We start from the raw sequence: 26884 nt of genomic DNA on the forward strand, positions 1-26884 counted from the left end.
GTGGAGGATCTTTGCAAGGTGTGGAGGGTCTGCTCACAGCAGTTCCAAAGATCTAGACACACGACTGGAAACCAGTGGCAATTTTCTTCCTCCTACTGAAGAGCCTGGAAAAGCACAAATGTTGCTCTATTGGAAAACCCCACTGCTGTCCCAGCCTGTTGGATACTGCTGGGAGCCAGGGAAAAAGCAGCCTTGAGGCCTTGGGTTTCTCAGCTGCTCAAGGACAAGAGATTCTAACAATGATTGTGCACCTGCAGGGTGTGTGAGAGACGTGATATTTGCACAAAGCATGTTTTCAAAGAGGTGTTGCCTTCTTGCACCAATGAGCCTTTTCTGTTTTGTATTGCACGATCCACCCTCTATAAGTGCAGCGTTTCTTTAAACAAAGCTCTCTCCTTTGCTTCTCCATTACACAGAGAACTGTGCTGCATTATCCTCTTGGCCACCCTCCTGCAGCCCGAATGCAACAGCCGCTGGCGCGTACCTGACTGGGACTTGTGGTGTGCTGGTTTCCTGTCGGCCAGGGAGGCAGGGCAGGGGCTGCAGTAGGGCTGGAACATGTAGCTGTCGTTGGGCAGGGAGTGCGTGCGTCCCACCGAGGGCTTCCTCACACTCAGCAGGTCCTTGCTGGGGGACAGCGCCAGCGCGTCGTCCTTGGAGCGCAGGTCAGCCTGAGGGGCAGCAGAGCGTCAGCAAGGCAGGGCTGGGAGCGTGGGGAGGAGGAGAAGTGCCCAGAAACAACAGCCAGTGCAACCAGGATGGCACGATGGGCATGCACAGGGTGCACGGATGGATCTACCAGAGCCACCCCCTCTGCTGGGGCTGTCCGTAAACTCTCACACAATGCACCACACAGACAGAGGAAGGCACACCGTAGGGATAAACCATGACTATTTCAGGGATGTGCAAAGAAGGCATCATGCCTCAAGGCCAGCAAAGGTCACATGCTTGGCAGAACTTTGAGCCTCTGCTCCCTACGTGCCCTCATTAGCAAGGCTTTTGCAAAGTTTGGTGGTTTCCTCTTCTGACAAGAAAAGAAAGAAAAACAAAAAAAAAAAAAAACCCAACCCAAATGCAAAAACTAGTTTATCAAAAATATTCTCTGTTCTGGCTCACAGCACAATTTTATTGGATTTTCTTCTCACATAATGAATAACTAAACCTATTTTATTGAAAAGGATATCTAAACCTACTGCTTCAGGGTGAAAGCCATTCTCTAATTAGAAGGGATCTAATGCAAGCAAGGGTTATTGTATATATGTTGACTGGGAAATTTTTATAGCCAAAGAGACTCTTGGAATGGACAGCCCCAGAGGCAATAATGAGTGGATTCAGGTCTGATTTCATAAGAAAATATCTCCATCCCAGAAATGTTCTTGGGTGTATTTTCTTGGAGAGTATTAGCAAAAATGGAAGCAAAGTCATCTTCCCATTGTATTTCTAATGAAACAATTATTTAATTGTTAAAATGTCTCAAGTGAAAAACACAGGAATAAGTTTGTGCCACTGTAGTCTAGTACAGTATTTGGCTGATCATTTTTGGAAAACTTTAGATCTTATTTTGTGAAAAATTTTCCCTTCACTCAGTGCATTACAAGTTTTCTGGAATCAACATAGATTTTTTTGATCCCAATTTTATCCTCCAGTCATAAAACCAAAATTTCACTACAGCATTTATTTGCACAAGAAACACGATGAGAATAAAAGGAATTTGCAAAAAGGAAAAAAAATGAGGAAGAAAAGATGGGGAAGAGGAAAAAAGAAAATCGCTGTTGCAAATTTAATGAAAAGAACAGGTCTGCAGTGCCATGCAGCATTTGTTTCAGTCCTTGTGAAACTGCTGATTTGGATAGAGCTTGGATACAGACTAGATAAGGGAGACTGAAATCTCCTAGTACAGCTGAGGGGAGGAGAGCAAAACCTGTGCTGGTAAAGCTGAGAGTTTGGATTTGGGAACCTCTCAGTCCCTCCCTGCCTTCCCCTTCTGCCCAGCTCCTCTTTCACTGCCACAGTACTGAGATTAAAGCAGAAAAGGAGGCCTGAAACTGAGATCTCAAACTCAGACCCATCTGAATCTGAACATGAGAACTTGGGTTTGAGACCCCATCCTTCAGCAAACCTTTAGGGTCAATGTGGGTCATTTCCACTTTTGGATCATCTTGGGGGAAATCTCATGGGTGAAATTCATGAAAACCATTGAAAATGGATGTAAAATGATCTTCCCAGCCAGCCCACAGAGCAGTGGGAGCACATGACTTTTTGGTTCAGTGGTACTTTTGAAAAATATGTTGTTTTGGCTTAACTGAAAATCAAATCCAAGTTTTCCATGAAATGAAAAAAAAAAAAAAAAAAAAAAAAATCCCAATCCAAATATTTTTCAACTAAAGCCACATCTAAATGAAGTGTAAAAATATTGCATTTAGAAGAAATTTCAATGAAAGCTTGCAGTTTTTCAGGAGTTTGGGCAACTGTTGTGACCAAACACTTTTTTGGTATTGATAAAAATTCACAAAATCGTTTCTTCAACAAAATTTTGCTTTTTTTTGGAGAGGGGAGAAAAAAACATCTTTCCTGGGTGTACTCTTGAGACTTTGCAACGCTGTCAAACAAGGTTGTCTAATCTGATTCAAAACTAGGAGGGTTTCTCCTCTGTCCAACTCTCCATGCTAATTTTGAAACAAAAAGCCTCCTACAAGAAGTCAAATGGAGTTCACAAAACCTTTTGCACAGGATGCCATGAAGCATGATGGGAAATATTGTCACGGTTTAAGAGATGTTTCTCAATAAGTGCTAATTAGGATGACAGTCAACTAATATGGCAGAAAATTTATGAACAACACAAACATCCAAAGGCAGGTACGTGGACAACAACAAAGAAAACAAGAATGATCTAAAAATGTTGGGGAAGGAGTTATGTCTGTTGTACAGCAGAAAAGAAGCACTTGACTGCTACACAGCTAAAAATGTCTAATGTTTCAAAGAGGAGATGGTTAAGGCAGGGCTCAAAATACTGGTCATGTCAGTCAAAAAGGCACTGGATAGTCAACATGTTTCTTTTCCAGCATGGTGACTGCTAGAAAGAATTTGCAAAACAATTATCATCTTGGAGAGATCCCCCTTTGATATTTGTAAAAGAAACAATCTGGCACCAATCATGCAAAAAGCTTTGTGGTGCCTGTGTTCATAATGACAAAAATCCACTACAAACCCAAGTGTTGACCCCTCAGCAGAGGACATGGGTCATGAGCTCAGGTGTCTCTTCATGCACCATCACTGATTCATTTCAGATGGGGAGAAAATTTCAATTTTGATGTGCTTTCCAAAGATTTCTTTTTTTTTACTACTTATTTTACTTGTAGAAAACACGTTGTTTATACATAAGAAAAATTGAAATAACCACTGGTTCCTCACAAGGAGCCAAGATTGTGGGAAAGAGTGCCAAAAGCCAGGACCTAATGGCATTTAGGACAGCATCCTGTTCAGGGAAGGGGCTGGTGCTCTTTGGGAAGGGGCTGGAACTGGAAATGCCATTAGGCAGGAGCAGAGAGAGGGGAGCAGTATTTCGAACCCTGTAAACATCAGACTACACAGCCACCAGTGTATGTACATTGCTTTCCAGAGCATTAAGTAAGAGTGTGTTAATGTCATCAGGAAAAGAGTCATCCGTCAGAGCTAAGGACCAGGACTTTTCAGAGAGAATATCTGACGTCAGAGACAGAGCCTCCATCTCAGCTAGAGGGATCTAAAGGGAGAGATGATTAAACATAAGAAACCAGGACACAAATTTTAAAAAAAAGAAGAAAAAAAAAAAAAGTATCATCATCTAAATACTTCCAGACACTAAAGCAATATCCCTGCAGTGGGAAAAACTACATCATGCACATTGTTACCAGAGACAGAACATTAAAGAAATTAAATATAACGAAGAAATTAAAAAAGGAGTGGGACATTTGTACTTTGGTGCTTACCAAGGATCTGGGAGGGGGTTTAAAACCATACACCAATGCTTTGTATTGTATTGTAATGCATTGTATTTTGCTGCTCTCCTGTCTACATGAAGAACCAAAAGTAGCATTATTTTCATAATAGCGAAATTCATCCTCTTGGCTGTGATCAAATACAGGAGGTTTCATGATTTGATTTCTCTGAAGTTGTTCCCCCCAATAATAATGCTGGTTTCTAAACTTTTTGAGTCTGCAAAGATTCCCCAACAACAAACCTGTGTTTTCATTTGGAGTATGGAGTGTGCCTTTCCCTGTGCCCCAGGGAGGCTGCAGGGACCATCCCCACCCTCAAGAGGCAGTGGGACCATAATTCACTTCCTCACAACTAAAAGGGCACAGGGAGAAACTTAAAGCTTGATTTTGGTCAGCAAACACCTTCCTGTGCTTTCAGCTCATTTTGGCTGGCTACAGAGCCTCAGAGACACCAATAACTGTCCTACTAAAGGAGCCAGCTGCATTTTCCAGCCCCAAATGCCCCTCAGGCCTGGCCCAGCTGTCTCCTCTGGCATTGAGAAATCCTGACTTGGGAATTGGCTCTACACAGCCACACTCCTGTTTTCATGCATCTGGCACAAATGGATCCCCACTGATCAACAATCAATACATGTCCTTATCAAATCACTGATGAAACTCTCTCCCAGAGGTCTTTTTATAAGAAAATGTGAAAATGTCATATCATATTTTGGAGGAAAAAGAGGGGGGAAAGGGGACATTTCTCTGGGATCTCCCCCAGAGAAGCAGCTCTGCTGGCAGGCACTGTAAGAGGGGGTGTCTGCCCTGCAGCAGGCTCAATCCTCCCCAAATTCTCCCCAGATCCCCCCTGGGTACAGTGCCCATGGCACCAGGAATGGCATTTCACCATAACCTCCAAACCAGGCTCACACTCACAGGGGCAAGTCCCAGGTGCTTCCATTTCTCACTGTGCATTTTTTTTCTCTTTCAGCAGCAATAAATCTTCCAAGAGAAAACAGAGAGGCCCAGATCTCTTGCATTGAAGTTGTCAAAGGACTGGGTTTTCTCACTCTTGGAAATGGCAGCCGTGGGATGGAACAAACCCAGCGATGAGTGAGCCTGGAGAGGCTCAAAATTCAGCTGAGATAAGTAAGAGGGTCAGGCTCCTCTCATCTAACCTTGGCTTTGATATCTCCTCTAGCACATCCATCTGCTGGCAGTGGATGAGAGAGATGATTTGGAGCCCCTGATTTCGTGTGAGGCTCCCCAAAGAGGCATCCCAGCAAAGGCTGCCAGTCTGAGGACAGGAATTCCTGAGAGGGACCCAGAGCCAGGGAAAAGCTGTGCAGGAGTGGGGTGGACACCAGCTGCTCCTGCCTGCTGGAGCTGCCCTGCTGGTTGCTGCTATTAATCAGGCTCCTTTCAGCAAGTCACAGCACTGCTCTAAATTCCTGAGTTGCCTGAGAACATGACAAATAGTATGACAAGAAAAGCAAAAATGTAAACAAAACATCACCCCACCTCAGCCTTCCCAAACCCAAAATTGAGTTTGAAGCCGTCAAAACATTTTGTTGGAATCATCCAACTGATTTAGACCAGTTTTGATTATAGAGGGGAGGGGGAAAAAAGCTTACATTTTAAAAGAAAAAAACACTGGAAACTGGAATGCTATATTTTTTCATTACAGAAGTGTCAAAACAAACCCATTTTTTTTGCTGCAGCAGCACTTTCCAGTGAAAAATGTTGTGACAAAAATTTTCAACCAGCTCTCACTGAGTTTCCTACTGACCCTCTGCCTTCCTTGCCAAAGCTACTGTCTCTATTCCTCTGGCAATTATTAGGGACAACCACTTCCTATAGCTTAATGGACTCTGGGATGCAATATGGAGCAATCAGAGGGAGATGTTATCCTGCTATATAAAGACCTGCAGTAGGATTTCGTTTTACCTAAGCTTGTTCCTTTCCTCTAATGAACCATCAAAAGTTGGGTAATTTAGAGTGTCAGTGAGCTCATAAACAAGCACACTGATTTAACAAGAAAACTTCTGCTATTTTTAGCCAGGAAGGCGGGGGGAACAGATCAAGAAATATGGAGTTTGCTCAATTCCAAGTGCAGCAAAAAATAGGTGTGCTTGAATTATTATTATGGTCACTGCTGCGTTTTAGGGAAAATATTTGCTCTAAAGAATAACACACTTTAAAAAGTAGGCATTTCATTCTAGGAAGTAAATGGAGTAATTTTAAACAAGCACTGCCTGCTTGAGAAAGCCCTGGAGCACAGGTTACTCCTGTGCATCATTAAGGGCTGCCTCTCCCCTAAATTCACTAGAATTTAGAATTTAGATCAGAGATGAGGATTTAGTTTACAGTCACCCATTTGCAAAAAGGCTCTTTAGGAAAACCCTTCAAACCCTGGATTTTCATGCAGTACAAGTAGGCACAGAACACAGAGATCATTTGATGATCCCCAGCAGCTCAGGCTCTGCTCTGGGAAAACCTCACACTGTGCTGCAGGCTCTGCAGACATGCCCTGACATTGCTGTGGAGCCCTGCTTAGCAGCAGGAAGCCAAATACAAGAACCCCATTGAAGGATGGAGATGGAATTTTGTGCCTTTCCCTTCTAAAACCCATGAACTGCAAATCCCAATGAAAAATGTCTTGTGTTGACAAGGGAGAGTCCAAGAGTGTTTTCTTCCTCTTGCATTGATATACAATATCATCTACTCCCACAGAAAAAGCCAAAGTGACTTATGCTTCCAAATCCCTGTGACTGCATTGCATAAAGAACTTTAATTTGCCATTAAAGGTCTCAGTCAAGTTGAGTTTGGATGGAGACTTTGCAGGAAATTAGGAATATTAACCTGGTTCTCAGAGTTGTAATATTCGGGAGCTGGGAGGGCATAATGATGGCACACAGAGCCTGACAGGTTGTCCATCAGCTTCAGCTCTCCTTCCAGAGATTCCTGGATCATCAGTGATATGGTATCAAACAAGTGCCTTTCCTAGGAAGGGTGGTGTATAGCATGCAGAGAGAGAGAGAGCAAGCCAAAAAGAGAAGAGGAAAAAGGCAGAGACAGAGGGGAAAAAAAGGACAGCATATCAAACCCAACAAACACAATGAGTAAAAAAGAAATAGAAGGGAGAGAAAAAAAAGATGGAAACATTTAAGGAGAACAGCAGTAACAGAAACAACGGGGCAGGAGAAAAGGAGAGAGAACAGTGCAGTAATATCACGGTGAGCAGAGACAGCTTTCCCAGACATTACGAGAGATAGGGTGACAGCAGCTGCCCCAAGACCGTGGCTGCTCCCACCCAGGGCCCTCCTTGGGGACAATCTCCCTCTCAGCAAACACAGCTGGTCATTCCTGGGGCTGAGCAGCATCTTCCCATCGCTGCTGTCAACTTCAACAGGACACTACTGGCTGCAAGGCTTCCACACACATGGTCCAGGCTTTGGAGCTGCAGGACCTAATGCTTGACACCTAAATCCACATCCAGAGGGCACAGAAATTAAAGTAACCCGGAGAGAAGCTGAATGTCCTGTCCATGGAAGCTGCAGCTGAGCAGGATGGACACGTGTCAGGACACTAATTCATGTGCCAGATGTGGGCTGATGTGCTCCCAGTGTCCTGGCCAGTGGCAAACCAGCTGGCCACAGCACTGGGGCTGCACAGAGCAGGGTCTGGCTTTTGCAGGCAGCAGGGCAACGATTTCAGGGTGCACCTGTCATGTAGGGAATGCCCAATGCATACAGTGAGATGAGGACTGGCTCTACAGTCAAACAGCACACAGTGCAAAAATCCCAGGAAAGAGGCAAGCAAAAGAACATGCTGTCCTTGCAGGGTCGTGTCCTGGGAATTGTATTCCTCTGCTATCATGCTCAAGCATCAGATTTGTCCTGAAGAATTTGTCTGGGAACATTAATAGTCAGAATAAGATTTCCTGGAGGTTTTTGAGGCTCCTGTTTGAGGGAAAGAGCAAGAAACACACTCTGAAGGTTATGGCTGGAATAAACCTTTTCCCAGGCCACCTTCAGAGAGGGCAGGTTTAACAGACTGCAGGGTGAGGGTATCATTCTGACTGATTTGTCTCACAGTTTTGCAATTTCTCTTTTTTGCCAGTGTCAGTCCTGGTGCAGGACAACAGGGCTGAGGACAGTTTGCCATTACTCTGCTCAACACATACAGCACAAATTGGGATGTGTTGTTTCTTCCTAGAGGAGGTAGTAAATCTGGATTTCCCCACAGAGCCCTGAACTCCTTTTTTTCTGAGCCAAAGAGCAGCTTTGGACTCCACCTCAGCCATCGGAGATTCTAATAGCACCAGAAATTTCCAGTAGCTTAGGAACTGAAACAAAGCTTAAGGAGGGATTTACTCTCTTTTTCACCCTTGGACTAAAGATCATAAATGAGTTTTTCATGCATTTGAATACATATTAGTCCACCCCAGGCTGAGGCCAAGATATGCTGTTGTGAAATCATGATGTAATAAAAGTTAATGAGGTCTGCATAGAATTTAACCCAATTTGCAATCAGCTAAGACTAAAAAATACTGCACTGTATTTCTTGAGGAATTTCAGTTCAGTGACCTCCTAAAGAACTTGTCTGAGGTTTGACCTCACCTCTCATTCCTCAAACTGAATCTCCATCCAAAAAGTATGCTTTAGGGAGATGTGGTGCAGCTCCTAGCAGCTCCCACATTACAGCCATGTTCCTGCTGGTGGGAGTTCTGCCACCAGCTCTGGTGACCTCAGGTTTGAGTTTCCTCTGGATTATTCTATTGTTAAAAGGATCTTTCCTTACAAGCCTGACTGTGGGGATGGATTTTAAATTGAGGTTACATAAAACAAATTTAATGCTGAAGCAAAGATTAGCCACGTTTTATTCCTCTTTTATGTTGTGGCTCATGGTATGTATTAGAAAAGCAAACACATTACGCTCATGATTTTGCTATCACAAAGGACCAGTCAAAACTCTGAATTAGAGCAAATTTGGAGCTAGCTCTGAACTCTGTGGCTTGAGCTGACCTCCAGAGTAAATTGCAAAACCCTCTCCCTCTGAACAGATGCATGCAGGTGGTCTGGAGACCTGCCTGGGGTCTCTTCCCTGCAGCACTGGCTCCCAAACCACGCAAGGGTCAGCAGCCGACAGCAGGGAATACAAGCCCACAACACCTGGTACACATCTCCTTCATTACCAACTCATGCAGGTCTTCCCCCAGCAAAAATGCAGGTCAAGCCCTCTTCACCCTCCAACAGAGATCCTCACCATATGATAGGCTAGTGAGAGCTGAGAATCCACCTTTATTTGCATGGGGTTGGTGAATCCATGGGGGCTCTCGGGTCTCTCTCCACCGCTGGTGCCTGTCCAGGTGAAGATGTCTGAGGGGCTGTGCTGGCCGGGGCTGATGGTCTTCATCTCCATCTCCAGCTCTGCCTCCAGCTCTGCCTCCTCCTTTGCCTCCTTGTTGCTCTCCTCCAAGTGCTTCATGAGCACGGCGATCACCACGTTGACCAGGACAAACTGGGCTGTCAGCACGAAGGAGACGAAGTAGATGGGGGAGATGACGGTGTTGTAGCAGGTGGACTCCTGGTCACAGTCACGCAGCGTGTCCTGGGAACAGCAGGGTGCCTTGGGTTGCAATACAGGATGTGGCCAGAAATGTGAATTCTGTCCCCATCTGCTGCAGCCGGGTGGGGCAGTGACCCTGATCTCCTGGCACACATTATCTGCTCATGGGCCAGCTTTAAACCAGCTGGGCAATCATCTTTATCTTCCCACAGCCCATCCTCCCTCCAGGAGATATCTCCTGTTAATGGCCAGTGAGTCCCAGGGCATGACTGATAAAATTCCATCATCCCATGGGAGATGCTCCAGCCAGGGCAGGAGCCAAGCCTTTCCTACCCAGATAAAAACTGAGATTGTGTACACCAAAGCAGCCTTTTTCCACTGGATTCCAGAGGAAAGCCAGACCTTTCCACATCATCCCTGGACCTTCAGAGGAAAACTGCACCTTCTCCAGGAGCACTGCTCCAGCTGAACCACATCTGCCACTGCAGGAGGATGCAGCCACCATTGAATGGGACTGTGCCAACACCCTGACTGACTGACGGGTGTCAGCTTGGATTCTGACTCTGGCAGGGATTGGGATTGTTCTTTGTAATGCTGTATTTCTATTTTAATTTTCCTAGTAAAGAACTGTTATTCCCAACTCTCATATCTTTGCCTGAGAGCCCCTTAATTTCAAAATTATAATAATTTGGAGGGAGGAGGTTTACATTCTCCATTACAAAGAGAAGCTCCTGCCTTTATTGGCAGACACCTGTCCCTCAAACCAGGACAAGGGGAATGATCACAGAATCAAACATGTTGGAAAGGACTTTGGAAATCATCAAGTCCAACCTATCACCAACTTATCAAATAAACCATGGCACTAAGAGACGGAGCGAAGAGATTGCAGCACGAACCACAGCCTGCAATGAGTTCTCCTTTCGTGAAGAAAACTGAGAAGATCTGGCAAATTTCATGCCTAGAACAACTTGCTGACAAAACCTTATCACTCACCTTCATTATCCCGTTCCAGTTATCTCCTGTGGATACTCGGAAGAGGGTCAGGAAGGCCATGCCAAAGTTCCTGAACGTGGCGTGCCGTCCCAGCCCCTCGCAGGGGTGTGTGTCATCACACTCTGTGACACCAAGCACAGCCGTGAGACCCCCACTCCCACACCACTCCCACCCCTCCCACTGGCACGGGAAGACTCACCTAGGTCTCCAAACAGCTCCACTCCAAGAGCTGCAAATATGAAAAATAACAACATGAAGAGAAGGCCCAGATTCCCCACCTGAAAAGAGAAAAAGAAACGGGGGGAAAAAACACAAAAAAAGAACATTCATTGATTTTTTTTTTGTTCCAGACCTGTTTCTTGCTGTATTCTTTAATCCAAAACTTAAACTGCTTCAGGGCAAAAATGACCTCAATGTGAGGACTGTATCTCAGTGCTTCAGGAGGGAAATGTGATTCTCTAATGACAGCAAAGATAAAATGATTAGCATTCCTCTGCAATAGGAAAGGAGCTGTGGGCCAGAGGTGCTCTGGTTTGATGTGGCAGGGGGTTACCTGCGGCAGTGCTTGCATCACAGTGTCCAGGAGGGCCCTCATCCCCACAGCCATCTTCAGCAACTTCAGCACTGTGGAAACACATTTGCAGGATGGTAACAGCAGCATTAGCAGACAGGCACAAACTCAGTCCCTCTCCCAGGAGCCACAGATTAGAGGAAGAGAAATGTGAAATCTTGTCAAGTGTTCTCCATTAGCTGCTACAGTCCTTGGCCTTTTTGCATTGCTCCTGTTGCCTGGATACTATCAAAATCCCGTCAATAGCAGCATCACCTACTCCCAGACTTGGAGAAAGCGTTATCACCTGCCTGGTTCTTCCTTCCCCACTTTATCTGTGTTGAACTCATCTCCTTCCTCTGGTTATCATGAGCAGCTCCTTTCCCAGCCCTGGGGCTACTTTCCCACTTCCATTGGCTACCCACTTTCATCCATGATTCACTGAAGAATGATTCATCTCTTCCAGAAGGTTGCATTTCCAATTGGAAGCTGCATGTATTTTTAATTCTGAAAGGGATCCAATGCACAGAAAACTCACTTTTCCCCCCCTCTTGAGACACAGCAGCATTTAATTTCTCCTCCAGCTCCTTCTCTGCTTAGATGAGGGCTGCAATCAAAACAATTATTCCTCAGAGCACAATACCCTTCAGGAGGGCCTGGAAGTACTTCATTAAGGGCCTGAGCACTCACATTTTACATCTTCATCATTTGGCCCTGACACCTCCCTGTTTTGAAAAATCAGGTCCTCAAAAAGTTGGCTCCCTGACTTGGGAAGGTGTCTGAGGGGACAGATGGATTCAGTGACAAGGCATGCTTTGTCACCAAGTGGTGTGATGTAAATCCTCGTGAGAATTTAAATTTATTAGATGCTCATCTTTTAAAGCCAATGTACTCAAGCTTGTGTTCTCTAATCCCTGTTAGATATGACTTTAATTCGACTGAAGCAATTTCCCCAGGTACTTCTCTGGGAGTTACTGCCACAGCTACTTCTCCTTAATTTCTAAGCTCTCAGCCTTCGAGTCCTCTTAAGGCAGAAACACATGGTCAGTTGGCTCAGCTTTTTGGCTCCTTGCAAGTATTTCCCCCATTGTTCTTTTATTTGTTTACAGCCTGTTGATGCCAGAACTATGTACATCATGATGGGGATGTGCCCCAGGACTGTTTCCCAATGCTTAACTCTCTCCTGGTGCCAACCATGTACCTCAAACACGAGTCAATTCTGCTTTATCCCTCTCACCTCGAGCGATCCTGAGAACCCTCATGATCCGGATAATCGTGGGGTTAATTGGAAGGGAAGCGTTCACCTCGATCTCTTCCAAAGTGATGCCCATGATAGACAGCAGCACAATTGCCAGATCTAATTGGTTCCATCTGGAGACAACACAAAGTGAAGTTCAACATCGACTAAGAAGCTGGCAATGGGAGGCAGCTTGTTTCACACGAATTCCAGTCATTTCAATGGTTTGAGCACTCAAATGAATCTGCAGTATTTTTCTGAGGGTATTATACAAAAGCAGTGATGTTATGAAATCATTATAACTAATGCATCTCATTAGAAAACCAGCCAGTTCCAAAGACATCCTTGACTGAGGGGAAAGAAGAACAAAAGCTGGGCAGTTTTCCACCCAGGGGCTCCAAACCTCAGGAGAGACACTGTGTTGTCTGTCCAGACACTTCTAGACATGACACTCATGGACCTCAATGTGAGATCTGGCCCAGAGAGAACAGGACCCCATGTTCAATCCTTGGAAAAAACATGTGTTGGGTGAAGGAAAGACCCCAAGGATTTGTGCCAGGCTGGAGAGAGTGGTAACTCCAGCACAGACACACAAAATGTGGGGACAGGGATGGAATATCCATGGGATGATGAAGGGCTCATGTGAAGGCCTGCTTGGTGCCCTGCTCTTGGTATTAACATTGAAGAAGACAAAAATGGGGAAAAGATCCACCAAAGATATAAAATTTGTGTTTGTGAGGTAAGAGAGTGAAAATCTAGATAAAGAAGCAATGTCATCCACTGCTCCTCATCTGTGTAACAGAGAGGTTCCTTCTCCCTTCCATGTTTACTCAGGGCTAGATTCTTTCTCTTGACATAAATTTTGTTACTTCACCAGGTTCTCTTGATTATATGGACATGCAACTGGTGTGAGAAGAGACTGGCTGCATGGTGGAGACCTGTTCATCTGCTCCCAATGGTGCAATCCCACTCCTTGGCCTGCACAGTCCATCCTCCAGCTCACATCCCATCCCTGCACTTACCCAGCCTCCAACCAGTCACACCAAAAAGCCTTCATGCACATCAGACTCAGATATCAGACTGGGAATTCAGGGCATGGAGTGCACAGAGCCTGCTGCTGACCCCATGGTCACAATGGATCTTTTGTTACCTGTCTTGGAAGAAGCGGCGAAACCCGAAGGCAATGAGCTTGAAAACAGATTCCAGGACAAAGATAACGGTGAAGATGTAATTGCAAATCTTCAGGGCTTCGTCAAGAACCTGGGATGTGAACACAGATGTTAGCTCTGCAGAGGGGCTTTGCAGAAAGTCCAAACCTGACTCCTGTGTCACCACTTACCCATTACAGTTAAAAGTCTTCAAACACGAGCTGGATCTGATGAAAAATGTCCCAGGGAAAACTCCCAGGGATTCACTTGCTGCCTGGTGATAAAATCCCAGGAGGGGCTGCCACAGGCCCAAGGCAGAGCTCATCCCCCTGGCAGCACAGCCCCAGCTGGCATTGCTGGGGTGCACAGAGAGAGCTGCTGCATTTGCTGGTGTTGGCAGCACAAGACCTCTTGTGCTTTTGTCAGAGAGCTGAATTTCATCCCACTTGCTCGTTAGTGCAAGTGCTGGCCAAATGGCTCCTTGGTGACAGCCTGCCATTGCTCCTCACCTTGAGCTTTTGGCAAGGAGCACGACAGGGGGATGACATGCCAGGAGAAGCAAGTGCCTTGCATTTTCCTCTGCCCCCCTTCCCTCTGCAGAAGTCAGTCTGGTCTTTAATCCAAATGCATCCTGGCTGGGACAACTCTTGCACAGTCAGGAATTAAGCTACATCAGAAGTGATGTCATCCCCAAAAGCCTTGCTCATGAAGGAACACTGTGGTAGCAGCATCCTTCAAGGCCTCTTAAGTAATGTGCATTGAATTTCTCCTGGCTGGCAAAGAGGGTGGCAATAACAATGTCCAGGGCAGTGTTAGGGAACAGGGAGATGTGCCCACAGACCAAAGCCAACATTCACTGACCCCTGAGTGGGAGAAATCACAGCAGAAGGAGTCTAAGTCATGCACTCTGCCTTTGTGCTACAGTTTAGCTTCAAGCATCCATGGACAAAAATCACCTCATCTGACCAAGAAGCACAAGCCCAGCTGCTGAAGGAAGCCTCCCTGCCATACTGCAGGGCACCTGGCTCTGCAGCAAATGAGCACATTGAACTGGCAGAAACTCTTTACTCAAACCACTCTCTGCTCACTGCAGCATTCCCTCCTCTCCAGGAGCTGCAGCGTCTCCATCTGGGGTACATCCAGATGGGCTGTTTGGGATCTATCAGGGTGCCCTGGGGGATATGCAGCATCTCAAAAAAGCCCAAAACCAACCCCTTTCAGCACTAAGGAATCACTAGTTTGGAAATAATCTTCTGAGGTACATTTAGCCTTCAAATATCTTCAGGATCCCAGCCTTCCATCACCCAGACCAGAGGGATTCCCAGGCCCCAGTTCAGCAGGACTCGAGCATGTGTATGACTCTGACCATGCTGTCATCCCAGCACGACCCAAGCTTGGACTCACTACACACATGCTGCATACCAGAGGCTTAGAGACAAAATGTTATTTTTCTAAAGAAAATGAAAAACAAAAGCCTGCCCGACATTTTTATAATATAAGAGAAAATGTAGCTGCAAAGTGACTGCAGCAAGACACGCTCCAGAGTGACTCCAGCCCAGGCTCCTTTGCCAACAACCTTTATCATCATCAAATGACTGAGCCATGCAATGAGCCTTCCAGGGTATTTAAAGGTGACCTGGACAGAAAAAATAAATTGAACTTGTTCCCTTTTAATTTTAGCTTATGATAGACTGGAGAATATTTCCCCCTGCCCCTGTTGTTTGCATTTCTTGGGGTTTTTTTTAATATTAAGTATTCAAGTCCTGTCTAATTTTGAAGAATATTTCTTCCTATTGTGTGTTATATTTATTCATTCTGAAAGTCACTAATAAAAGTAAGTGCAAGTTATGTGGCACAGGCAGCTATTTCCATTTCATTCTTCTGCACAAAAGACTTGACATCTCAGGACAGGCTGTTTTTATTTTCACAGTGTGACAAAGACCAGGAACTTAAGCACACTAATATATTAAAATGCTTTTTAAAGACCAGCATTGTGGGGGTTATATTGTTGGGGTGGACGGTCGCTGGACAGACTCAGGAGCTCTCTATTTTCTGTTCTTCAGGTTTGTAGTTTATTATAAAGGCGTGGGTGTAAGAGAGAGTGCAGAGCATGGAGAGTAAGAGAATAAGAGAGGTAAGAGAGCAATTTCCCATTTACAATACAATAAGTATTCTTCTATGATGAATATTCTAATTTCCATTAACCAATCTAATACAATATATTAATTTCCTAATATTTGCATGCAACCTATAGGAATCACTAAATTACCATGTTTTATGGCTTTCTTATCTGTAACTTTTATTTTTAGATCTTTCCTGCCATACTTGGGACTGTTGGTTCTTTTGTATTTGTGGCATTTGGCATCATCTAAACAAAGGAAGAGGCCTCAAACCTTCACATGGCCGTTTTCAGCCTCTAAAGTGAAAAATGCTAACATCTCTATTTTATCTATTGCTTCAGAACTACTTGCTAGCCACTCATAAGATTTTTCTATTTCCTTCCCAACACAGCATGGAATCCCAAACTAGGAAATCCCAATCCTGCAAACTAGGTCCTGTGGGATTTTTTTGCAAAAAAAAAATCCCCAAATTCTTCCAATTGCCATCTCTGGCCGTGCCCCTGGCAGTACCTTTGGCTGCTGGTAGTGCTCCATGGCCATGGTGATGACGTTGAGGCCGATGACGCCGGTGATGAACAGGTCCAGGTAGTGGCTGGTGCACATCTGGTGGATCAGGAGGCGGAAGCGGGAGTAATCCGAGTAGTAGGGCTTGCACTGAGCCTCTGCAGCGGGAGGAGAGCGACAGGCAAGTCAAGGGATCCCTCTGCCCTCCTCAAGGCACCCTCACTCTCCAGCTCCAGGGTGTTACACTCTACACCAATCACAGCAACACTCTGTCTTTTTTACTTCCTTTCCTCCTTGCTGGCATGTTACCGGTTTTAACACGCTCCCTGTAAGTCATCTTACATCCACTAAATATCTTCAGTGGGACATGCTCTATACTCAGCCTTGTGGCATCAGGGATGAGGTGAGCTGGGACTAAATGTAACTTTTCTCTGTAGGGAAATTTCAGTTAAATTTAAATTAAAACAACAATTTTTGTTTCTGCTGATCTTAAAAGTCCCCAAAGCATCTGAAAAGTCAATTAACAGTCAGATGCTGGGGACAGACTTTACTAACAGTTGTCTAAAAACACAGGCCATTGAGTTTGTGGTGGTGTTTGAAAGAGTGCAAACATATTATGTTCTTTGCAATAAACTTTAGAGACAACAGAATTCAACACTTTGGCTGTCAGAAAAATGGTCCATAAAAATACCAAGGAAAACTGATCAATGAGCCTTAATGATCAGAAAATAGAGATTCTCCATTTAAACAAAATTATCAAAGCCCAGATTTCACTGTCCAACTCAGACAGTGTTCAGCTCCCTCGGGGATGACACATGGGCTTTACACCCCAAATGTTCCTAGAGATAAACTCATTTCCTCACCTAATCTCTAATGAGGAAATGCCAAGGCTGAGTATATAATTCAGTACAATTTTCAAGGAGGCATTATAATGCAGATTGAAGTGGAAAGGGCTGTCTTGAAGATGTCAGAGTATAACATCACCCTCATAATTAGATGATGAACTGGTTATGAAAATTATTGAGCTCTAAGAATTGCACAGTTGATATTTAGTGCTCCAAAGCAAATGCACAGTTTGACACATCAGTCCAAGAAAAACGTTGGGCAAGAATGATGCCAGGAAGCACAGGTTTGGGTTGCCTTAGGGGAAAACTAATTATAGAAGATTATATTTTGCCTGGAAATAGAGTTCACTTTGTCAATGATTGCCATGGCATTGCAATCAAATCCATAGATTTAATGGTTTCATGTGCTCCCTGCTTCATAGCAGGATCCTGAAAAATCAGTTTTATTTTTTGCCATAGAGACAGACCTTTCCCTTCCAGCCCAGGGACCAAAGGGAAAAAACACTCAGTGGTTTTATTCTGTAGGGGTTTGGAAAGCCCAAAGTTCTGTTTCAGTGTCATCCAATGAAAAGCAGTATTAATATTCACTTTCTGATCTGCAGTGGGCTTTAGGTGATCTGCATCTGAGTGCTAAAGCAGAGTATTGATGGAAAGGTCTATAAAATTAATTTTCATGCTGATTCTATTGAGTGCTTATGAAAAAAAAGCAGACTAGTAGTTGCTGACTCACTCATAAGACTTTGTCAGATATCTCAGAATCTGCATAAATCTCCATAAAGTCAAGATATCTTGATCACATTATGCTAAATTATGAGTAGCAAATTAACTAAAATGTTTGAATACAATTAGGTTAGGAATAGGACCTATTTTTATGAACCAACTTATCATCTCGGAAAGAAACACCATCGTAATTGGATCACTTACTTCTTCTATATTTATGCATAATTCACATTCAAAAAGAAAAATGTCAACGTTTCTACCTTTTCCTGCAATGGATTTACTTATGAATAATTACACTGGAATTCAATTTTTTTTTTCTCAGCTTTTACTGACAGGTCATTCCAAATCCTACAGAATAGCACCAGTGCTGTTAGAACAGAGAGAGGATTTAGAGAGAGGTTGTAAATGTTCCCTTTGCAGGGCTCCTGCACCTGGATTAGCCAGTGCATGACCTTATAAGCAGGGTTGCTAATTGCTCAGATATCTGCAAAGGCTTTTCCCCTCTGCACCACCCCCCTCCCAAATCTCCTGTTCACCTTTCCCAGCACCCAGGATTCCACAGCCAACCTCTCTGGATGCTGCTCTCACAGATGCCCTTGCAGCCTTCGAAAATTCCCAGTGATAAATGTTCCATCCTTCCCCATTAACTTTTTAAAGAGGGGATTTGGTAACCCATGCTTACAAATCATGTCACCACTCCCTTCCCCAGTGTCCCCATGCCAGCCATGCATCTTGGTGCCATTCCCATGGGATGACCCCACACACAGGCTAACGTGCTGCCTGAGGGCTAGGGATAAATCCCAACTGTGTCTAGGTGGGCAAGGAACTTTCTGAGCAGATAAACCGGTTTTTACCATTGTGAAAATACCACTCCTTTGACAGAGCTCTGCAGAGAATTTGGGGATAGGTCTAGTATAATTCCTCCTGTGCAAAGCCCGTGCCCCCTATGACACAGTGCCATTTGTAATTATTGCAATAAAGAGCTTAACAATACCAACATCTTGGGAAATACAGACATCTGTTAAATTCCAGGTGGTGAACTTCACAACTAACACAACACCACATTACTGTACTGTTACAATACACTGTGTCAAGAACAAGAGCTCTGGGTTAGTCTTGGTTAATACTGGAAAGGTTAATGTGGCTTCCAGGCACGTATGGTGTTAAAGAAAGGAGGAGGAGAGCAAACCAACAAAGAGGAATTTGCAGAATGAGAAAAGATGAGGAAATACAGCAAAAGCCCACTACAATACATCAGGCTGGTAACTAGAGTGTAAATCGAGCTGCTTCACCAGGGCTGGGGGCCAAGACAGAGGGAGAAGTGGGCCAAATCTGGAGACCATTACACAGGGCAAACTTGGCTCAGACAGTGGATCCTGAGAAATCTCCTCCTAACCCAGGCAGGAAGGGGATGTTGCAGCCAGCTGGGAGGGGGTCTGAGCAAGTGCCATCTGCCCCTTCATCCTGGGTGATGGTGGTCCAAGGGGACTGACTGGGCTGGCAAGGGAAGTGCCTGGACTGGGGTGCACTTGACTTTAGCTCATCATTTCTATGGGCTCTCAACTCAGCTTGTGTCCCAAGCTTGAGTACTCAACTCCTGCCATCAAGCTGTAAGATTATAATTGATCCACCACATTCTCTCCTGTCTGGCTGGAAAGGAAATTACCATTACCGTTGCAGGATAAACATTTGCCATTCCTAATCCCTCTCTAACATTCCCCAGGCCAGATGCCCTTGGGGTTCAGTGATCTCAGACTGGGTTTGGGGCACTGACCCTGTTCTGCATCTGTCTGATGGCTGTGGGATGAAACATCACCAGTGCCCAGAGAGCAGCACTGGGGCACCCCTGTTTGTGCTGGGCAGTGCCACTCCCAGCCCCCAGAGTCTCCCAGGGCAGGGAGTGGGACTGGGGCCCCTTTCCTCACATTAACTACATTTTTTGGGGGGGAGTCAAGCTGGGCATGCAGCTCCAAAGTATCTCCAAGGAGCATCTGCCTCTGAATATAGCCCTGTCAAGAGAGAAATTGCCACTTTCCCCGAGGTGACTTCGAGCTGGAGGTGCGTGGGCACGGGAAATTGGAATTCACAAGAGTGGGACAATTCCATTACTGTCTCCTTCAGCTTCTTCCTTCTCCTATAATAAGGGAATTAACTCCTTTGCAGGTTTGAGTATCTGGAGGACAGCAGCAAACCAGTGAGCAATGAGCCCATGACGCAGCTGGATTTACAAAATGTATCAAGAATATTATTAGGTTAAAAAGTAGTTTGCACTGAAGGAACTTGTTTTATTTAAACATAGTTTTACTTGGCTTTTATTGTACTAGATGGATTTATTAAAAGAAAAAAAAAAGGGGGAAATGGAAAATGATAAATTATTTCCACTGCGAAGATTCCAGTTGTGATAGAATGTAGACTTGGAGGAAACAAAAAAAAGGAAAAAATAAAATTATAAAATATCTCACTAAGCATCAGGCAGCAGCACACGCACACACACACACAATTCCATCTTGTCTTCACAGAAAGAGGAAAGAAGCCCTCTGAAAGTGCAGAGATGTGGGTAAGCTTAGGTTCACAACTCCAGATTCCTCATTGAACCACAGGAGGTTCATCTGCTGCACCCAGGGACTGATTCCCTAAATCCCCAACAGTCAGGTTCAGAAATAAAATCTTTCTATTTCCTTATGCTGGTGCCTGAAGAGCAGCATGGCACATTCACTACCACTGGATCCAAAGAAAAGACAACAAAAGGAAACACAAAGCACAGACCTGACAATTGCACACGTTTTAAGGGCAAACACTAAGAGACTTTCTGAGCCTGCATGGGATAACGGAGGGGTTTGGAATGAGTTCAGTGCCTTAAAAATAACATAAAATAAGATAACCTTGATGCAACTCTGTAGGACCGGGAGAGGAGTCACAATCAAGCAAAAAGAGGAAAAAATAATCAGATCACCAACCCCAGAGAGAGCCCCTCCCTCACGCTGCCCCCATTTCACAGGAGAGGCCAGGAGGCCCAGCAAGAGCAGCAAGAAAGACAGCAAAGAAATATAAATATCAGGAATGGCAGTGGGAAGGAGATTCAGGATTTATTAAAGCATGTTGTGATAATTTCCAAAGGCCTTAGAAATACAAGGTAGAACCTCTGTCTCCTTGAGTTATCTCTTCAGTGAAAGCCAATTTCTATTTAATCAAAGCTCTCTGCAATCTAAGAGAGATGGATGGAGCCCTGCTCCCATCTCAAGCAGTGGGAGCCTGTGCACAGGTGAGAGTTTTAATGGAACAATTTTTGTGGTGTATTATTTTTGTCGAAAATTACAGCTATATTTATTTCTATGTTAGTGCCTCTTTAAATATTCAGGCTAATATTCTTAAGTTATGAATTAAACAAAATGTTTGCCAGATCAAAGCTTCTCCTAAAAATAAAAAGAGCAAGGGATGGATTTGCAGCCCTGAGCATCATCCTGAGAAGGGGGGCTGAGAAAGGGAGGTGTGAGCAAGCTGTAGGTCAAAAAGGGACAGCTCAGACCCCATCAGTGTTGAGTCCAGCTGATCCATCTCCACTAGGACCTGGAAAGGCTTTGAGGTGGTATCTTTATTTAATTTACAAGATGCTTCATGGATTGAGCAACTCTTCATCAACACAGAATTCACATGCTGGGCAGCACAATGTCTAAATCCCATGCCCACAGTGAGGGTCAGTGTGGGGTTGAACTCCCTGTTGAAGCACTGAGGCTCTGCCCTATACTGAATTTTACCCTGCTGAAAAAAATACTTCCTGGAGCACAGTGTTTGTGGAGCAATAAGCAAGGGCTGAAAAAATAATGAAATATCCTCCCTAAGCATTCCAAAGACACACACCTGCAAATTATTCAGACTCCTAAGCTGGTGGTTGGAAAGCTAAAGTCAACAGTGGAGGACCCATTTCACAGTCCAGTCATTATACTCTTCAGAAAAAAAAAGAAAAGCTAAAAGAACCAAAAGAGAAAAAAAAAAGGCCATGAAAAGTCTGATAGTGCCATAATGAAAACCAGAGGAGAAAAAAAATACTGAATAACATAAGATGATCGAGGAGTAAATCAAGGGTTTGCAAGTGTCAGTGCTGAGGCAGGTGTGCAGACCTGCAGCTCAGGATGGGATGCGTGTGCCATGGAGGAAGCAAACGAGCTTTGCACCACACACATGGTTTAGTGGGATGCCCACCGCGGTGGCCAGCGTTAGTGACACAGCACTGCCATTCAGGGACGAGACGTGCCGCTTCCCAGTACCTTGCACTGCACTGGCTGAGCTCTCCATTAACACATCATCCAGCATTAGATCTAAAAGAACAAACGGCGTTAATCACCCGGCACACACGCGGCAAGACTCCCCAGCCCCTGCGGAGGCTCCTACGGCTCCCGGGCTCTGCGGTGCCTCCACCACGAGTGTCTCCTTGCGGAGGGTGGGCTCAGCATACGGGAAAAAGGAAAGGTTCTGGTGCTTCTCCCACGGGTGGGGTGGAAGCCCAAGACATCCCCAAGAGCCCCCTCAGCCGACGATGAAGACACTGCTGAAGGACGGTCTGGGACACTTCCTGCTGGGACAGCAACACCTCACAGTGACCACTCCTGCACCTGCCCACACCTCAGAGCCCACACTACCCTGGTTTGCAGACACCTGATTGGATTGTCTTGGGTTGCAATACAGGATGTGGCCAGAAATGTGAATTCTGTCCCCACCTGTTGAAGCCAGGTGGGGCAGTGACCCTGATCTCCTGGCACACATTATCTGCTAATGGGCCATCCTTAAACCAGCTGGGCAATCATCTTTATCTTTTCCACAACCCATCCTCCCTCCAGGAGATATCATCTGCTGCTGGGCCATTCAGTCCCAGTGCATGACTGATAAAGTTACATCATCCCACTGGGAGATGCTCCAGCCACGGGAGGAGCCAAGCCTTTCCTACCCAGATAAAAACTGAGATTCTGGACACCAAGGGACCTTCTTTCCACTGGATTCCAGAGGAAAGCCAGACCTTTCCACATCATCCCTGGACCTTCAGAGGAAAACTGCACCTTCTCCAGGAGCACTGCTCCAGCTGAACCACATCTGCCCCTGCAGGAGGATGCAGCCACCATTGAATGGGACTGTGCCAACACCCTGACTGACTGACGGGTGTCAGCTTGGATTCTGACTCTGGCAGGGTTTTGGGATTGTTCTTTGCAATACTGTATTTCTATTTTAGTTTTCCTAGTAAAGAACTGTTATTCCTAATTCCCATATCTGAGAGCCCCTAATTTCAAAATTATAATAATTTGGAGGGAAGGGGTTTACATTCTCCATTTCAAAGAGAAGCTCCTGCCTTTATTGGCAGACACCTGTCCTTCTAACCAGGACAGATTTTGGTGCCCAGGACAGGATACATGCACTGGAAGAGTCTACAACCAAAAATGACTGTGCCACCAGTCAGATGTCAATGCCTGTCTGTATCTGTCATCCCTCAGCTGGTTTGGGCATCTGGGGTCACTGAGGAAGCCCAGCTGAAAGGAACCCCCATGCAGCTGCTGGCACAATTCCAGCCCTAGTGTTGGTTTCATCTGCAAGTTCCCACTGTGCAGAACAAAGTTAAGCAATGGCATCTGTTGCCTCCAAGGGCAAAGCTGGACACGCTCAATTAAAACCAATGTTTCACTGAGCACAGATTGGGAAAACGGTTCTGGAGAGATTTGGAGGACTTCATACTTTGCTCTTGAAAGGTTTTTGTGGCAATTGAATACTCAGCAATATTTGATCCTCAGTAAAATAGCTGTTTATTGCCTCTTTAATTAGGCATTTCATAGCACTGAATGAATAACTGTATCTCCAAGGATGGTTTGTGATTCCTTCCTGCTGGGAAATTGCCCAGACTTACATCTTTTCTTCATCTAGTTCCTCCAGCATTATAAATAAAGTAATTAATAATAACTAAACATCTATCTTTCTCCTACAGAAATGTCTGCATTCCAAAACTGCAACTTTAAATAGCAATCATTCTATCCAGCTTTTAAAATCCTTTTCTAACTCATCAGCCTGAAACTGTGCTTGGGAACTTGAACTAAGCAAAAGAGCTTTCTAGGCATTTTCTAGAGGAGGAAAAAGAAAACCCAGAAAAAACAGCAACAAAAAACCCTCTTTCCATCTGTATCCCACTTAACTGAGAACAGTCTAATGTGTCCTCCAGCTCTCTTGAGGGAAGCCTCCTATTTTACACTGGCCAGTGAGGGAACCAGGCTCTTGGCATAAACCCAAGTTTGATGGTCAGGGGCTGATGTGGCACATCCTAGTGGCTGCAAAACCTGTGAAGCTCATGGGACTGAAAGATGTTACCAAAGGAAATAGTTGGGTAAGTGCTGAGAGAGGCCGAGGCAGCGCTGTTCGTGCTTCCGTGATTAAGCCTGTAACAGCTATTAAACACCTCTCAGGCTATTAAAAAATAAAACAGACTTAGTATCACCAGTTTTGGGAACAAGCACCTGATCAGACAGCCTCTTAAACAGTGCTGAAGTCTGTAAGTGAAAGGGGACAGGGAGAGAGCAGGACTGACCAGGGAGAGAAAATGCAAGGCCGTGGACAGGAAGGGCAAAGGAGAAAGATCAGTCAGAAGAGAGAGCATGCAAGAAGAAGAGCATCTCCAACCTGGCTAACTTATTTCTGACTTATTCAACTACATTAAAATGAAAAGAGACTAAGAGACAAGTGTCAGGTTGGAGACTTTTGGCAGAGTGTGGTCTTTCCTCGTTTCACCTGAGCCTCCTCTAGGCAGGGCTGCACGCTTACACATCTAGTTGGGACTTGGGTCCAGTTTGCACCAGCATTATTTTGTTCAGTTAGTTACTCTCCTTGTCTGGTTGGGTTTTTTTTCTTCTAATCTGTATTTCTCAAGCAAATACATTGATATGTTTCTCTATGGAGTTTTAAAGCATTACTAAAATGAGATGGCTCCAGTATTTTATTACATTCTTGAATAGCAGTGATGCTACCGTGCCAATAAATAAAACTGCTTGTTAAATGGGACAGGTAACATCACTGTGGCATTACAAGACTGTAATAAACCAGTGAATCCAGTTATCAGCAGTAGTGCTCATGACTGAGATTTATGTTGTCATTCAGCACTACTGATCTTTGCAGTTGTCACTATTTGTGTGACACTGAGCTCTGCTATCCAAGAAGCTCCAGGCCTGATTATTATTATTTTTTAATTTAAATAACCCCCAATGGAAAGGTCATTGCAAATCATGCAGCCATTAAAAAGGCTTCCTTGGCTCCTTGTTCAGCCTAAAATGACACTATTTCCTTCATGCAAATTTTATAGCTGGACATGCTTTTGGGAGAAGAATTATCGCCAGGTGCGAGGCAGGGAGGGGAGGGAGGAGGGGGTTGTGTGGAAGGTCAAGCAGGACTCAGAAAGATGAGGAAAGACTACCGACCAGCCATCTGTTTCTCCTTACTCCTTCTCTTTTTCTCCAGCCGCCGGAGCCTCTTCTCCTCCCGCCTCTTGGCTTCTTCCTCCTCCTGGTGCTGCCGACACTTGTGGAAATTCTCCACCACCACCCCCACAAACATGTTGAGGACGAAGAAGGCCACAATCAGCAAAAAGGAAATGAAGTAGAGGAGCATCCATGGATTGTAGTTCATGACTGGCTGCAAAGTGGAGGAAGGCAAATTTCAACTGAACCTCAAAAAGAAAAATGGGAACAAATTGATACAGCTGTGTCATCCACAGAACTCACAGGCCTTTCAGGCAGCTCAGGCTGCTCTGTTCTTCCTGAAAATTAGAGCTTTCTGAGACATTTTAACTGAATGCTCCTGAAATGTGTGTTGAGGACAGAAACACCACCTGTCTTCTGTGAAAAGGACAGCAGCATCCTTTGCAGCTACTGTAAGTCCTTCACCGCAAACCTCTACTGACACAAAGCACTCCTTTCCTCCTTAAATGACCAAACTGCTTAAGAAGTCAAACCATCCTTTGATAGGTGCACTTCTAACATGAGTTACACCAGTCATGTTGCAAAATCTGTAGGGAAAGTGTTGAGTACAAATCCAGACTTTTTACTGAACTCATCCCATCCCACAATTTGGATTAACCACCACTCTGGATCCTAATCCCATAACCCCCTTTGACTGTGGAAGCCCACAGTACTTTGCAAAACAAGAGCTGAAATGTGTGACCTTTGACAAGTGATTTGTCAGAGCTCTGCTGCAGCCTGTACCTGCTGGTCGACTCCCACAGCATCCAAGCCATCGTACATGATATCCACCCACCCGTCCTTGGAGGCCAGGACAAAGAGAGACATCAGGGCCTAGAAATGCATGGAAAAAAAAAAAAAGCACAGTTGCACTAAAACTTTTTTTTTTTTTAAACTTGTAATATCTTACTCCTCTTTGCCCTTTCCTGCCTAAGGAATGTCATTACCTGTCTGATAATGGGACACTTTGATGACCAAGATTTCTCTTGGCAGCAAAACTTATCAATGCCAGTGCCTGGTTCAGCAATGAGCAGTAATTCGGAAACCACAGTGCTGAAGACAAAAGCAGCTTCATTTCCACCCTCCGGGTCTCTACTGCTCCCAACTAATTAGTTCTTACCACACTGCTAAAAAAAGGCTGCGTTGCAGAGCTGGCTGAAAATGTCCAGCTCTATTAGACAAGCCCTTCTGCAAGATATATTTGGTTTGTTATGTAGCAGTGAAGCAATTAAGTGCTCCACGAAGCCACATGCGCTTGTTCTGTTCCGAAAAGAAGTGTATGCCTGCTTGGAAACACTGCCTTTGGGATTTACAGAGACAGAATGCTGTGTATGTGAACTGAATATTTACTGGGGCTGGCAGTGCCCTGCAAGAAAATCCCATGGGATAATAAGCCACAGGTTTTAAGTCAAGGAGGTAAAGGAGCAAAGAAGCAGATTACCGTTCTATTAATACCTGGCCGAGATTATCAAAATTATACTTGTGCCGGACCCATTTGTAGCTTGCTTCTGTACAATCCGATTTATTTGTGATGTTTCTGGTGTCCTCCCCCTGGCAGACGAAAAACTTGCCTTTGAAAAGCTGCAGAACAGGCAAAGAAGAGAGGAAGAGCCAGGGGTCAGTCCACAGGTGATGGGCATTTCTCTGGAGTTCTCTGCACAGCCCACGCCAGCCAGAGCTGGTGAGGGAACTGACCTCATTCATGCAGGTTATTAAGAGTGTACAATACACACCTAAGGAGCAAATGCATGATTTCACA

General features: G+C 44.9%; 1 protein-coding gene across 1 annotated transcript in view; it reads right to left on the reverse strand.

Moving 5' to 3' along the window:
• CACNA1G (calcium voltage-gated channel subunit alpha1 G) overlaps positions 1-26884 on the reverse strand; it is a 147001-nt gene that overhangs the window by 11082 nt on the left and 109035 nt on the right. The window contains exons 24-35 of the mRNA XM_056505572.1: positions 26581-26706; positions 25870-25959; positions 25087-25300; positions 21910-21960; positions 16086-16237; positions 13458-13567; positions 12308-12441; positions 11074-11144; positions 10720-10798; positions 10521-10642; positions 9225-9569; positions 485-671 (exon numbers count right to left, since the gene is read on the reverse strand). Coding sequence (XP_056361547.1) covers positions 485-671; positions 9225-9569; positions 10521-10642; positions 10720-10798; positions 11074-11144; positions 12308-12441; positions 13458-13567; positions 16086-16237; positions 21910-21960; positions 25087-25300; positions 25870-25959; positions 26581-26706 — 1681 coding nt within the window. The remainder of the gene's footprint in view (positions 1-484; positions 672-9224; positions 9570-10520; positions 10643-10719; positions 10799-11073; positions 11145-12307; positions 12442-13457; positions 13568-16085; positions 16238-21909; positions 21961-25086; positions 25301-25869; positions 25960-26580; positions 26707-26884) is intronic.

This window comes from Oenanthe melanoleuca, chromosome 18, assembly GCF_029582105.1.
Source record: "Oenanthe melanoleuca isolate GR-GAL-2019-014 chromosome 18, OMel1.0, whole genome shotgun sequence".
Lineage (NCBI taxonomy): Eukaryota > Metazoa > Chordata > Aves > Passeriformes > Muscicapidae > Oenanthe > Oenanthe melanoleuca.